Source organism: Elephas maximus, chromosome 21, assembly GCF_024166365.1.
Source record: "Elephas maximus indicus isolate mEleMax1 chromosome 21, mEleMax1 primary haplotype, whole genome shotgun sequence".
NCBI classification, from domain to species: domain Eukaryota; kingdom Metazoa; phylum Chordata; class Mammalia; order Proboscidea; family Elephantidae; genus Elephas; species Elephas maximus.
In genome coordinates, this window is record NC_064839.1 from 59,572,410 (window position 1) to 59,586,677 (window position 14,268).

At 41.0% G+C, this 14,268-nt stretch overlaps 1 protein-coding gene across 1 annotated transcript; it reads right to left on the minus strand.

Moving 5' to 3' along the window:
- Positions 1-5,243: 5,243 nt before the first annotated feature.
- On the minus strand, positions 5,244-6,647 carry LOC126064618 (tripartite motif-containing protein 75-like). The gene has a single exon (XM_049863804.1). It carries the CDS (start codon positions 6,645-6,647, stop codon positions 5,244-5,246), a length of 1,404 nt encoding a protein of 467 aa, XP_049719761.1.
- Between the last annotated feature and the right edge of the window lie 7,621 nt (positions 6,648-14,268).

Consider the following 14,268-nt stretch of genomic DNA (forward strand, 5'->3'; position numbering starts at 1 on the left):
CTTGTGGACTTGCTCTAATTTTCTTCTTCCACATGAGCTTGTCTTGGAGCAACCGATGGTCTTTTCCACAGTCAGCCCCTGGCTATGTGAATCAGGAAAAGCCTCCAGCCTGAACTGTGGACTTAGAATGTTCAGCCTCTAAAAATGTGTGAGCCTTTTCCTTTTAACAAAGAGAAGTTTGTTCTTTCACAGTCCAGTAGGCTAAATGTCTGAATTCAGGACTCCAGCTCCAGGGGAAGACTTTCTCTCCCTGTTGGCTCTGGGGGAAGGTCATTGTCAAGTGTCTTCTCTTGGCCTGGGATTATTTCAGCTCAGGAACCTCAAGTCCAAAGGACACGCTCTGCTTCCTGATGCTTCTTCCTTGGTTGTATCAGGCCCCCAACTCTCTGCTTGCTTCCCTTTCCTTTTATATCTTGAGCGATAAAAGGTGGTACAGGCCACACCCCAGGGAAACTCCCTTTACATTGGATCAGGGATGCCACCTGGTAAAGGTGTTACAATCCCACCCTAATCCTTTTCACATAAAATTACAATCACAAAATGGAGGACCACCACAGAATACTAACCAAGTTGATACACACATTTTTGGGGGGATGCAATTCAATTCATAACAAAGGCTTTACTGGTTTTGCTTGTTTTACTCCAGTGTTTGCTATTTCAAGAACTCTGAGTCAGAATCGAATCGACAGCACTGGGTTTTGTACTAAGGAGAAACTTACTGGAGAGCCTACAACAGGCACCAATGCCTTGTTGAAGCCACCAAGCATTCTCCCCGAATTTATTGTTACTTAGTCAGGGAGAAATACTGGAAAACAGAAAAATACCAAATAGGGGGCATATCACACTTAATCCCATCACCTAGATGTAAACATGATTTACATTGCCAATATTATACTTTCAGGCATTTGGGTATCTCTAGGCATTCTTTTCTTTTCTGTCTTTTCAATGACCTCTTGCTTTCTTCATGTATGATGTCCTTGATGTCATTCCACAACTTGTCTGGTTTTCGGTCACTAGTGTTCAATGTGCCAAATCTATTTTTGAGATGGTCTCTAAATTCAGGTGGGATATACTCAATGTCGTATTTTGGCTCTTGTGGACTTGCTCTGATTTTCTTCAGTTTCGACTTGAACTTGCATATGAGCAATTGATGGTCTGTTCCACAGCCAGCCCCAGGCCTTGTACTGACTGATGATATTGAGCTTTTCCATTGTCTCTTTCCACAGATGTAGTCGATTTCATTCCTGTGTATTCCGTCTGGCCAGGTCCATGTGTATAAAAAAAAAAAAAATGTGTATAGTCACCGTTTATGTTGGTGAAAGAAGGTATTTGCAATGAAGAAGTCATTGGTCTTGCAAAATTCTATCGTTCAATCTCCTTGAACACTAAGGTGTGACTGATCCAAGCCATGGTATTTTCAATCACATCATATGCATGTGGAAGCTGGACAATGAAGGGAAGACCGAAGAATTGATGTCTTTGAATTGCGGTGCTGGTGAAAAATATTGGATATACCCTGGACTGCCAAAAGAACGAACAAATCTGTCTTGGACGATGTACAACCAGAATGCTCCTTAGAAGCAAGGATGGGGAGAATGTGTCTTACATAATTTGGACATGTCGGCAGGAGGAATCAGCCCCTGGAGAAGGACATCATGCTTGGTAAAGTGCAGCATCAGCAGAAAAGAGGAAGACCCGCAATGAGATGAATTGACACAGTGGCTGCAACAATGGGCTCGAGCATAACACCGATTGTAAGGATGGCGCTGGATGGGGCAGAGTTTCGTTCTGTGGTACATAGAGTCATAACCAACAAAACAGCACCTAACAATAGCAACAACAGGCATTCTTGTTTGAGGTTTTGAGAAATTATTTCACACAAATTGTCTCCTTTCTTTCCTTTAAACTGCTATTGCCTGCAATTAGTAACATATGATGTGTCATTTTTTCATCATAGAAAATATTTTCCAAAAGTGGCAATACCTACCTTTTAATAAAAATAATAACGCATAAGGCTGAACTAAAAACAATATAAATTAAACAAAGGAAGAAATGCACCGTGTGTCACCTCTAATACACGGTATTTTATTTTTAAACTTTTCTACTTTTATATTGTTCACTCACACTATTAACATATTTATGTTAAAAACAAATATTTCTCGAGTACTTAGTGCAAGGCACTAAGTATTTATTAAAAGGTAATGAATGATGTAAACAAACAAAAAAGACTAAAGCTGTACTAGGGCATAGAGAGTGACAGAAAGTGCTGAGTTTTCTACAAACTGTTCATGGAAGTTCTCTCTAATGATGTTTGAGCCATTATATTATTTTTTCCCATATAATTTATTTTGGAATAAATATATTTATCAATCAACCAGTACATTGATTGCTACATTACCACTTAAACAGCTGCATATATTATATTTTATCCAACCGTACACCTGAATGTAGGCTTTCACTTTGTTTCAAATTTTGGAAATCAAAATGAGAATTTGGATGATTTCTAGTAGTAGTCATAAGACACAGAATTTATTCTGAGTGGAAGTACTGCTATAATGACAAAATCCAATTTAAGTACGGAAAATTATCACTTGATTGCTTCCAAAATGTTATACCAGGTCACCTTCAAACCAAGAAGAGTGCAGATGGGCCACCACATCTCTAATCCCCCAGCAAGGGATATGCTCAATTTTTAAAAATCTGTTCATGACAACCTCACACTTCCAACCTCCATATTTGTGGTGTTTTTCAATAGTGTTTCAAATATTTATTGGGCAGTACTTTCTGTCTTTGCATCCATTAATGCTTTTGAGTCACTCATTATTGGTTCCCTTATCTCTGATGGTTAGTCTCTACAGAAACACTATAGGTGATAAACCACAATCTGTTCCAGAATCCTTTGCAGTATAATGTTTGAAATATTTTGGCACTTCCATTTCTATTCATATTTTCATTGTCAGTATGTGACTTTGAAGAGTAAGGCAATGTATGCAAATGGTCTTCCTCATTCAAGAATGAAATATATATTTGAACTCTGCCCAAATACTTTCACTGTTTGTGTGTGTGTGTGTGTGTGTGTGTGTGTGTGTGTGTGTGTGTGTGTGTTTTAATGCTCCAACTTTCAACCTGGAATTAAACCTTGTGTATGAGAATAATGGAATATTAAGAATCAGAAGTAGATTCATACTGAGCTCCAACACTGACTAAATACTTGAAGCGACAATACTTGGCAGATTAAAAAAAATGAAAAAGCCAAGGGAAAAATCACAAATCCATTTTGAAATGTCTCATTTATTGGCCTAGGATATGCTAGTTGTTCAGGAACAAAATGTGCCAGACAGTGTAATTAGGTTTTTGATAAATCTTCACAGTTATATGACTGCAGCTGATTGGATTATTTCCATCGTTTCCGGTTTCCCTGCCAATCTGGGAGCTGTAGTAACCTTCCGTGGGCTCCTAGAATTCTTCACGATGGAGTCTTCAATCTTGACTCTGCAGTGCCTCATTCTAAAACCTGTGCACTTTCCTCAATCTATTGCTCCCTCAGTTTGGGTGAGTGGGAGGTGAGAGAAAAAGACTGAAGGAGTCTGCAAAGGCTGGAGCAGGAGGTACCGGGGTTCAGCGTGGTCGCCAAATGACATTTAAGGGTGGAATCTGGAGTCTTTACCAACGTTGAATGGGAAACGTAATAAGAGACATCTAACTTTGATTTCAAAGTTTTTCTTATCTGTGAAATCAAATATTAACCATAAAATCCTGCCAGAAAATCTTCTGCAGCAATGTAAATCTGCTTTATCCTGTTAGAAAAAAATAGTCCATACAATTATTACCTCCTAATTTAAATCTCAAAGGGCCTCATGGCTGCAGATGTGTGGAGGGCCAGATTATTAGCAGTCAGGCCAGAAATAAATTGATACCTTCTCATCCTCAGTGAATGCAGAAGGCAGTGTTCAATCAACCATGTTAAGATTAAGAAGTGGCTGATCTATGTTTCTCCCTCCTCTTCTTATTATAAGCCCCATTGTGCCTAGTTTATTTGAGTCATTTTCTTTTCCTAGAATCAAAATGTCCTGCTTATATGCATATAAAGTACTTTCTCAGAATAAACCTTATGTTCAAATTTTGGTGAGTTTTGATTATTTTTTTACAGAGTAATGTCAGAAGTTGGACCCAGAAAAAATTCACCAAGTGCTCCACCTTGTGATGAGGCATAATAATTGATTCCAAACATGGGCCACATATGCATCCAACTGTTTCCTCATCATGGCTTGGGAACTTGGTATAAATCTCCTGGGTTCAAGTTCTACCCCTTTTGTGTTGAACTCTCTAAATTTATAACTGAACAGTTAGGAATATCGTTTCCTTGGTAAGTTACCCTTTCACGTTGTCTGTTTGGGAAACTGGATTTCCATTCGCCCTGTCCTTTTCTTTCCACTTTTGGGAATTTCTGTGTGGTGCTCAGCGTTTGTAGGGAGTTTTACTGTTTGCATTATCTGAATACTTGGACTGGTTTCAAGGGATATCAAAGTGAGTTCAATAAAGATGTTAGGTTTGATCTTGGGAGAGGGCTCAGAAAATACTTGCTGAAGTTTGGACGGAAGGGTTTATTTTTCCCTGGTTTGAGGGCAAGGGTTTACTTGTCCCAGGTTTTGGGGGCATGGGTTACTTGTCCAGGTTTTGAACAAGGGTTCCTGGAATGGATCTGAAGAAGAACTCTGGATATCTTAAATGGGTCGACCTGACTGAAACATCTTGGAATCATTTAGCTACTAGTTTGTGTGTTTTGCCTTGCCTTGGGATGTACTCTTTCAAGAACTTTATGTTGTTGTCGATCAGCATAAAACAGTGTAGAGAAAAAATGGAATGCTGTTTCAATTTAAAACAGAGAGGTTTATTAAGAATTTTAAACAATTGCAATTGAGGAACCACATAGCACACAGAAATATGGAACGAGGTAGTCCCGGGGCAGTTTCATCGTACAAGTATTCTTATAGGGTAAAAAGAGGAACCAAACCATAGGGAGGGCAATTACAGGAAAATCAATTAATATTGTAATAATCACACTCTGGTTACTGGTCGTTACAGGAGATAAAACAACTTTCTTCATGTGTTTAAAGTCATAGGAGCATATAAAAAAGAAAAAATTTTCAGTACCATATTCACTGATAGTTGTATGACATGCTACCATAAATTGCAGGAATAAAATCAAGCAATGTGACAGCCTCCCAGAGAGTTTATCATTCTTAATCTCTGAAAGCACAGATTGTGAGAGGTTGAGAATCACGTCCAATACAGAAATAAGGCTTCAGGATTTCAGAAAATCTATCAGTGAAAGAATAGATATGAGATCTGTCATTCAAACTGTAAAACGAAATCTCACCCAGTTCATAGTCCAGATAAATGCCAATCCCTCTGGGTTTTTCTGTTACCACCAGAGTGACTGGAAAAGTGCCTTGTGCAACATAGTTACCATTGCACAGCTGAATTGCCCAGCATCTCTCCTGCCCTGCCGGGGGCCTCTTTGCCTTCCTGGAAAGGGAGTCTTTACAAAGCCCCACAGACCATTCAGGCTTCTCACCCACTTCCACCTCCCAGTAATGTCTACCAGAACTGAACTCTTCACGACCCAGGACAACTGGGTCAAACTTGAATCTCTTTGGATTAGGAGGAAGTCTTTGTGTTTTCTTCACAAATGTGACAGACTTTTTATCTTCAGAGACAATCAGATTTGAATGTGCTGTTTCAGGATCCAAAGTTACATCTTCCTTAAATTTCTGTATAATTTTCTGCAGAGCCGAATACTGTGGAGGAAGGCTGCATCCTTCCTTCGTTAGCTGGAAGGAATAGAGCACTGGGGGGTTGAGGCTTTCACATCGATTCTGGATGCTCTTAATATCTGTTAGCAGTTTCACTTCTGACATCACACTCTTCTCTGCCACCTCCTTTAGTAGATTGTTGAGTGTGGAAATGAACTCTGAAAATGCTGTTATATTCGCATTTAGTTTCTGTTGAATGTGCTTCTCTTCATAAGCTAACCTGGAGAGAGCTGCCTCATGCTCACGGTCTAAAAACTTGTTCAGGTGCTCAAATTCAGAGAATAATTCTTTCCTTTGCTTTTCCACCTTCTTTCTCAGTTCTGATGGTTCTCTGTCTTGGGAAGTTACTAGTTTTTGAAAGTCAGCCACTTGTTTCTTCAGGGGCTCCAGGTAACTCATGAGCCTTTTCCTGTGATGAGAGGCAGCCTCCCCTATGGACCTCACGAGGTGATCCTGGTGGTTTGGTGGCTGAGTGCACAGGGGACACAGGACTTCCAGGTCTTCTTCACAGAAGTGGGTCAGTTCCTGATTGTGCTTCTTGCACAAGCGTGTCTCTTCCTCCCTCTTCCTCTTGCTCCTGGTGATGTGGAGTAGCTTGGCAATTTCAGCTATATTTCCCAGCTGGGTGTTGCTCCTGAGGTGCAACTGTAGGCATGGGTGGTGGCACACAGGGCATCGGAACCAGTCCTGTTGATCCTCCCAGGATTGCTGGATGCAGGAGCGACAGAAGCTGTGCCCACATTTGATGGTAACGGGGTCTCTAAAGTAATCCAGACAGATGGGGCAGTTAGCTTCTGCCCGAATTCCTGCCAGGGCTTCCATGACCTGCATTAGGCTATGAATGAAGGTTTGGACTGAGAGAGCTTTTCCTCAGGATGTGTGAAAGCTATGAAATCCTGTGAAGTTGCTGGTCCTCTGTTGCAGAAGTGGTGTCAGTAGGGGTTCTCTTCAGAACTGGCTGTGGATCACAGGTTACTTGGGCAACTAGGCTTCCAGCCTTTGGCAGCTCAGAGAAAATGAAGCCGAGGTAATCACTTCTCTTGATCAGAATCCAGTCATGACCTCAAGGTGCCTATTTGTTCCTGGGGATGAGAAAATATTTCTTTATTAAAAAAAATGTCTTCGTGGCTCTGCCCAATGCCACTGATTCTTGTCTCCACCCTTCCAATGCACTTATTCCCAAATCAGGTACACTGAGGCTTGCTGACGGGTCTAACCGTTGGTACTAGATCTCCTGTCTGGGTTAGATACAAGCCTTTGTGTACCTACCATCTGAGGAACCTAGGGAAATTTATTTAACATCCCTGACTCTAAAAGAATCATGTAAATGAGGATAAAAATGCCAACATCAATCATTTCAATCTTGCGGAAGACATAAGAAAGGCATCAGACAGCTTTTGTCTTACACAGCAGATATTTATGACAGCAATGAATTCATAATAGACCAAAGTTTACTTCTCTTTCATCTAAGCATCTCAATCACTGGATATATTAAACTGTAAATATCAAATCCTGGATTAAACTAGATATACTTGAAGAACACTGCCAACTCTGAAAACTCACATGGTACACAGACAGATGTGTGAGATCTGAATTTCAAAATAAAATAAAGATGGGAAACACAAATACATACACGTACACACGCACAGGGATACAACTGCCCATTGAAGTTATCGGTAAGCTACTATCTTCTGAGGATTTGTAGGCAAAAGAACCATGCAGGTGATGGGAAGCTCAGACAGTGTGGCTCTCACTAAGAGGCAATAAAATGATTCTGAAATGGAGGCTATGTGGCTTTGGAGAGCTTCAGCCAACTATTAGGACTGAGGGAATAAAGCTTTTTGTTCAGGGTGTCCAATATAAGACGATCCCAGGTAAACACACCAAAATCTTATTTGAGATCACTAGAGGACAAAATTGGCCAGCCTTTAAAAGGTCATTTTAGGCAGAGATTGGATTAAGGCAATATGGGTTTAATTGTGTAAGGACTTCATGTGAAAGTACAAGTGTTAAAATTTAAAGTGTTGGTAACTATGTGTTATTATCAAAATAGCCATGCAGAACTGGTGAGAATGTATGTTGCTTAAACGACTTTACAATACTATTTAGTAGAATGGTTAAGTTACGGCCTATTTATAAAATGGACTATATCAGCAAAGAAAAGACACTAACTAATGTACTCAAAAAAAAGTGGATAAATCTCACAAATACAATGTTGTGTGAAATAAAGACACAGGCAATAATACAGACTGCATGATGCCAATTATGTAGTTGACAGCAAACAAAACTACCTCATGTTGTATTAGAATAGTGCTTCCATTTGGAGAAAAGAAAGGAATTAGTGACTGGGACGTGCATGAGGCCTTCTGGGGGTCCTCAAAACACTACATTTCTTAATTTGGGTGGTGGTTGTCACATTATACACTTGCTCTTTGTTTGTTTGTTTGTTTGCATGTCTATTAAAAGCAGAAATAAACAAAAATAATAAAACCATAGACTATGAGAATAAATTATGGAAGAATATTTTTAATCTCACTGAGGAAGCGTTTTCTATGCTTGATGGAAATCTAGCAAACTGATATTTTCTAAATTGCACAAACAGATCATATACCTTGAAGAATTCAAGTTAAACAAGGAAAGAAAAAAAAATGAACAAAGTTATCTATATTTAAAAAGAGGTGAAGGAAGCAAGTCATAGAAACAAATGGCCAATTATGAAAACAGTGTGCTACTTTTTCATATTCAGTAAACTTGAAAAGAGAAAGTGTGTGCGTGCTCTTTGTGCCTCATCTGAATGGCAAAGACTTAGAAGACTCCTAATACACAGGCAGAGGATACATGCATCCTGTTACCCTAGAGAAAGGAAGCTTGGTGGATGGTGAGAAGAGACTATCAAAGAACGCACATTGTGTAGTCACCACTACACCCTCAGAGCCACCAACTCTTTCCTCCGGACACCTGCACTCGCCTCCAATAGTACCGTCCCTCAACTCTACCTCCCCTCTACTCACAGGGATGTAATCACAATACTGTCCTATTTAAAAGGGTTCCAGGGTTGCTGTCCTCATGAAGATCACAGTATTTTCCCTATACCTGCACCTCTCCGTTCATGAGAAAGCTGGACGATGAGTATGGACGACCAAAGAAGAACTGACGCTTTTGAATTGTAGTTGTAGTGTTGGTGAAGAATACGGAATATACCATGGACTGAAATAATAATAAAAAAAAAAAAACCTAACAAATGTGTCTTAGAAGACTTACAACCAGAATACTTCTTAGGAACAAGGATGCTGAGACTTTGTCTCACATACTTTGGACATGCTATCAGTCACTGCAGAAGGACATCATTTTTGGTAGAGTTCCCTCTCATGTCTGTTAGTTTGTCGTGCTGTGGGAGCTTTCACGTTGCTGTGATACTGAAAGCTATGCAACTGGTATTCAAATACCAACAGGGTCAGAATACAGCTGAGCTTCCAGACTAAGACAGACTAGGAAGAAGGACCTGGAGGTCTACTTCTGAAAAGAATTAGCCAGTGACAACTTTATGAATAGCAGCGGAACATTGTGTGATATAGTGCTGGAAGATAAGCCCCTCAGGTTGGAAGGCACTCAAAAGACGACTGGGGAAGAGCTGCCTCCTCAAACCTGAGTCAATCTTAATATACGGATGGAGACGAGCTTTCAAAAACTTCATTTGCTGATGTGGCAAGACTCAAAATGTGAAGAAACAGCTGCAAACATCCATCAATAATCAGAATGTGGTATGTATGAAGTATGAATCTACGAAACCTGGAAATCATAAAAAATGAATGGAATGTATAAACGTCAATGTCCTAGGCAGTGGGAAATGGACTGGTATTGGCCATTTGGAATTGGACAATCATATGGCTGCTAAGCTGGGGATGACAACTTGAAAGGAATGGCATCTCGTTTATCATCCAAAAGAACATTTCAAGATCTATCCTGAAGTACAATGTTGTCAGTGATAGGATAATATCCATAGTCCTACAAGAAAGACCAGTTAATATGTCAATTATTCAAATTCGCACACCAACCACTAAGGTCAAAGATGCAGAAATTGAAGATCTTTACCAACTTCTGCAGTCTGTAATTGATCCAACATGCAAATAAGATGCACTGATAATTACTGGTGATTGGAATGCGAAACTTGGAAAAAAAAGAATTGCTAGCTGAAAAATATAGCCTCGGTGATAAAAATGATACAGGAGATCACATGATAGAATTTTCCAAAACCAATGATTTTTCATGGTAAATACTTTTCTTCACCAATATAAATGGTGACTATACATGTGGAGCTCACCAGATGGAATACACAGAAAGCATATTTTTTTTATATCAACTGTATCTGTGGAATGAGGTGATGGAAAAGTTCAATATCACCAGTCGGAACAAAGTCAGGGGCTGACTGCAGAACAGACCATCAATTGCTCAAATGCAAGTTGAAGTTGAAAGTGAAGAAAATTAGAACAAGTACATGAGAGCCAAAGTACAGCTCTGAGTATATCCCACCTGACTTTGGAGACCATATGAAGGATAGATTTGACACATTGAACACTAACAATGGAAGTCCAGACAAGTTGTGGAATGACATCAAAGACATCACAAATGAAGAAACCCAGGTCATTAAAAAGACAGGAAAGAAAGAAAAGACCAAAATGGATGTCAGGAGAGACTCTGAAACTTGCTCTTGAACGTTGAGTAGCTAAAGCAAAAGGAAGAAATGATGAAGTAAAAGAACTGAACAGAGATTCCAAAGGGCAGCTGGAGAAGACAAAGCAAAGCACTATGATGACATACATACAGACCTGGAGGTAGAAAACTAAAAGGGAAGATCACACTGAGCATTCGACATGTTGAAAGAACTGAAGAAAAAATTCAAGCCTCGAGGTGCAGTATTGAAAGATTCTATGGGGAAAATATTAAACGACACAGGAAGCATCAAAAGAAGATGGAAGGAATATACAGTCATTATACCATAAAGAACTGGTGTATGTTCAACCATTTCAGGAAGTAGCATGTGATCAGGAACCCATGGTACTGAAGGAAGAAGTCCAAGCTGCAATAAAGGCCTGGGTTAAAAACAAGGCTGCAGGAATGGACAGAATACCAGTTGAGATGTTTCAACAAATGAGTGCAGTGCTGGAAGTGCTCACTGGTCTATGCCAAGAAATCTGGAAGACAGCTACCTGGCCAACCCAATGGAAGAGATCCGTATTTATGCCTATTCCCGAGAAAATCGACCCCATGAAATGCGGACATTATTGAACAATATCATTACTATCACGAGCAAGTAATATTTTGTTGAAGATCACCCAAAAGAGGTTGTAGCAGTATATCAACAAGAAACTGCCATAAATTCACACTGTATTCAAAAGAGGACCTGAAACCAGGAATATCATTACTGATGTCAGATTTATCTTGACTGGAAGCAGAGAATACCAGAAAGATGTTTCCCTGTGTTTTATCGACTATGCAAAGGCATTTGACTATGTGGAGCATAACAAATTATGATAACACTGTAAAGAATGGGAATTCCATAACACTTAATTGTGCTCACGAGGAACCTGTACATAGATCAAGAGGCAATCCTTGGAATAGAACAAGGGGATGCTGTGTAGTTTAAAGTCAGGAAAGGTGTGCATCTGGTTACCATACTTTTTCAATCTATATGCGGAGCAAATAATCCAAGAAGCTGGACTATATATGAAGAGGAGCGCAGCATCGGGATTGGAGGAAGACTCATTAACAACCTGCCATGTGCAGATGACACAACCTTGCTTGGCGAAAGTCAAGAGGACGTGCAATATTTATTGATGGATATCCAAGACCATGGCCTTCAGTATGGATTTCACCTCAACAGAAAGGAAATAAAAATCCTCACAAATGGACCTAAACAACATTATGATAAACAGCAAAAAGGTTGAAGTTGTTAAGGATTTCATTTTACCTGGATCCATAATACCCATGGAAACAGCAGTGAAGAAATTAAAAGGCATGCTGCTTTGGGAAAATCTGCTGCAAAAGAACTCTTTAAGGTGTTAAAAAGCAAAGATGTCACCTTGAGGTATAAGGTGCACCTTATCCAAGCCATGATGTTTTTATTCACATGATACTCATGTGAAAGCTGGACGATGAATACAGAACACTGAAGAATAATTGGTAGCTTTGGATTATGGTGTTGGAGAAGAATATGTCATCGACTCCCAAAAGACCAAACAAATCTGTCTTGGAAATACAACCAGAATGCTCCTTAGAAGGAGGATTACGTGTCACATACTTTGGACATATTATCAGGAGGGATCAGCACCTGGATAAGGACATCAAGCTTGGTAAAGCAGAGAGTCAGCAAAAAAAAAAAAAAAAAAAGAGGAAGACCCTCAAAGAGATAGATTGACACAGTGGCTGCAACAATGGACTCAAGTATAACAACGATTGTGAGCATGGCACGGTCAGGGCAGTGTTTCCTTCTGTTGTACATATGGCCACTATGTGCCAGAACCTACTCGATGGCTAACTCTCTGTAGCTCTCTCCTTCCTTCACTGTCTCCAGTAGGTCGAGCTCCCCCAGGCCCCAGCAACTTTGTACAAGATACCTTAGTTATCTCTTGTCCTGCCTTAAACTCTCAAAAGCTTTGTCTCTTCCTCCACATCTGAGCTTCCCCTGACCTCCTTGAATGTTGGTCTCCCCTAATACCATGGCCAGGTATAGTAGGTACAGCATCATGTACTTCTTCTTTGAATTCTTATAACTCTTGTGATTTTATCCACATTTTGGATGTCTGAGGTCCCCACTAAAGTGGTAAACTCCGTGAAGTTAGGACTTGTCGCTTCCCTGACACCACCAGGATTGCATCTCCCAGTTTCTCCTCAGTTCCCACCTAAACATTTGTTGAATGAATAAAAACTGGAACTCAGTGACTCTGGGCAAGCTACTTAACCTCTTTGAGCCTCTTCCCTATGTAAGCAGAAAGACCTGGTGTGAGGGCTAAGTAAGATCAAGGCTGTTCAGGGCATCAGGCCTCATGGGTCTTATCCCTCCACTCACCCCAACTCTACACAAAACTGTCTCTCACTGAGACATTCTGGAAAGTGATTCTACACTCAGCTTCAGGCCAGCCACCTTTGGGCACTTGTCAGACGCTGATACTACTCACCCCTTTTCTAACTCCACAGGATTAGGCTGGGATGTGGGTACCTGTATTTTCAGCAAGCGGTTAGAACTCGCATATATGCGATTTGTTTTAAAATACTGCAAACCTGAGTTTGGATTCACTTTGGAGCGGCAATCTCAGCCCTGTACCAAGTAGGTACTCAGAAGCGAGGGCTAGTACTATGTTTCAGCCGCCAGCACCCACAAGGCTCATCGCTGGCTTACCTGGAGCAGGAGGCACTGCTAAGGGTCGCCGCCGAGGAGGGTCGCCGCCACGGAGGGTTGCCGCCGCGGAGGGTCGCCGCTGAGGAGGGTCCCTATACTGGGTCTCCCAGACAGACTTCCACAGTCAGCCTTGTACCTGAAGGCTGGTCAGCGGTTGGACCAAGGCATATGTACAGCACCTGAAGGGTGGAGCTCTTAGGACTCCTCCCCTGAGTAGAGAAGGGTGGGTTGGGCAGTGTGGGAGACAACCTTTGCTTGGTGGAAAGGGATCTCCTGTGAGTCAGCCAAGTCAGGTGGGCCTTCGCAGTGTTAATAAGCATGATCTCATTTACACCATTGTAATTCTATTTTATGCCATCAACCTCCTTTAATCCCATCTTTGCTGACGAGGTAACTGAATATCCGAAAGGCCGAGTGACTCCTATTCCTATTCACACCCTGGTTTCTTTACCTCTGGAGCTCACCAGTTTAACTGGCATGTTACAATGTGCACTTTTCAGCACTTTGCAGTACAAGGAAAGGCAGAAGTTTACATTTCAGCTGCACACATCTGGGTTGAGCCTATCCCTTGCTCCTTGCACCCTCGCCACAAGCTGCAACACACTCCAGTGATTGAAGTATCTTCCACTCCCACTTTTCATAAACCAAAACCAATCAAACCCATTGCCACCGAGTCGATTCCGACTCACAGCGCCCCTATTGGACTGAGTGGAACTACCCTATCCTGTTTCCAAGGACTGGCTGGTGAATTCCAACTCCCGACATTTTGGTTAATGGCTTTAGCTGTTCCGCCATGATGGCTCCAGCACTCTCCATAGAGTGGCCACTTGTGCAGACCTGGAAGGCAGGCCCAACATGGACATTTCTGACAGGTAGAAAGAGAAATTATAAAACGTGTCAACCCAAGGACACAGTTTTGCAACTGTTCGTTGTTTAGATTCTCTGACCCAGTGCCTCCAAGAAATTAATGAGCTGGGGAGAAGGAAACACTTTGAGGAAAAGAACACTGGAACATGCCAGCATGAAGCAACAAGCACCAGGACCAGGAAGCAGAAC

Excerpts from the sequence above, each read along its gene's own strand:
- LOC126064618 (XM_049863804.1), bottom strand. The coding sequence starts at position 6,647 with ATGCAGGTCATGGAAGCCCTGGCAGGAATTCGGGCAGAAGCTAACTGC.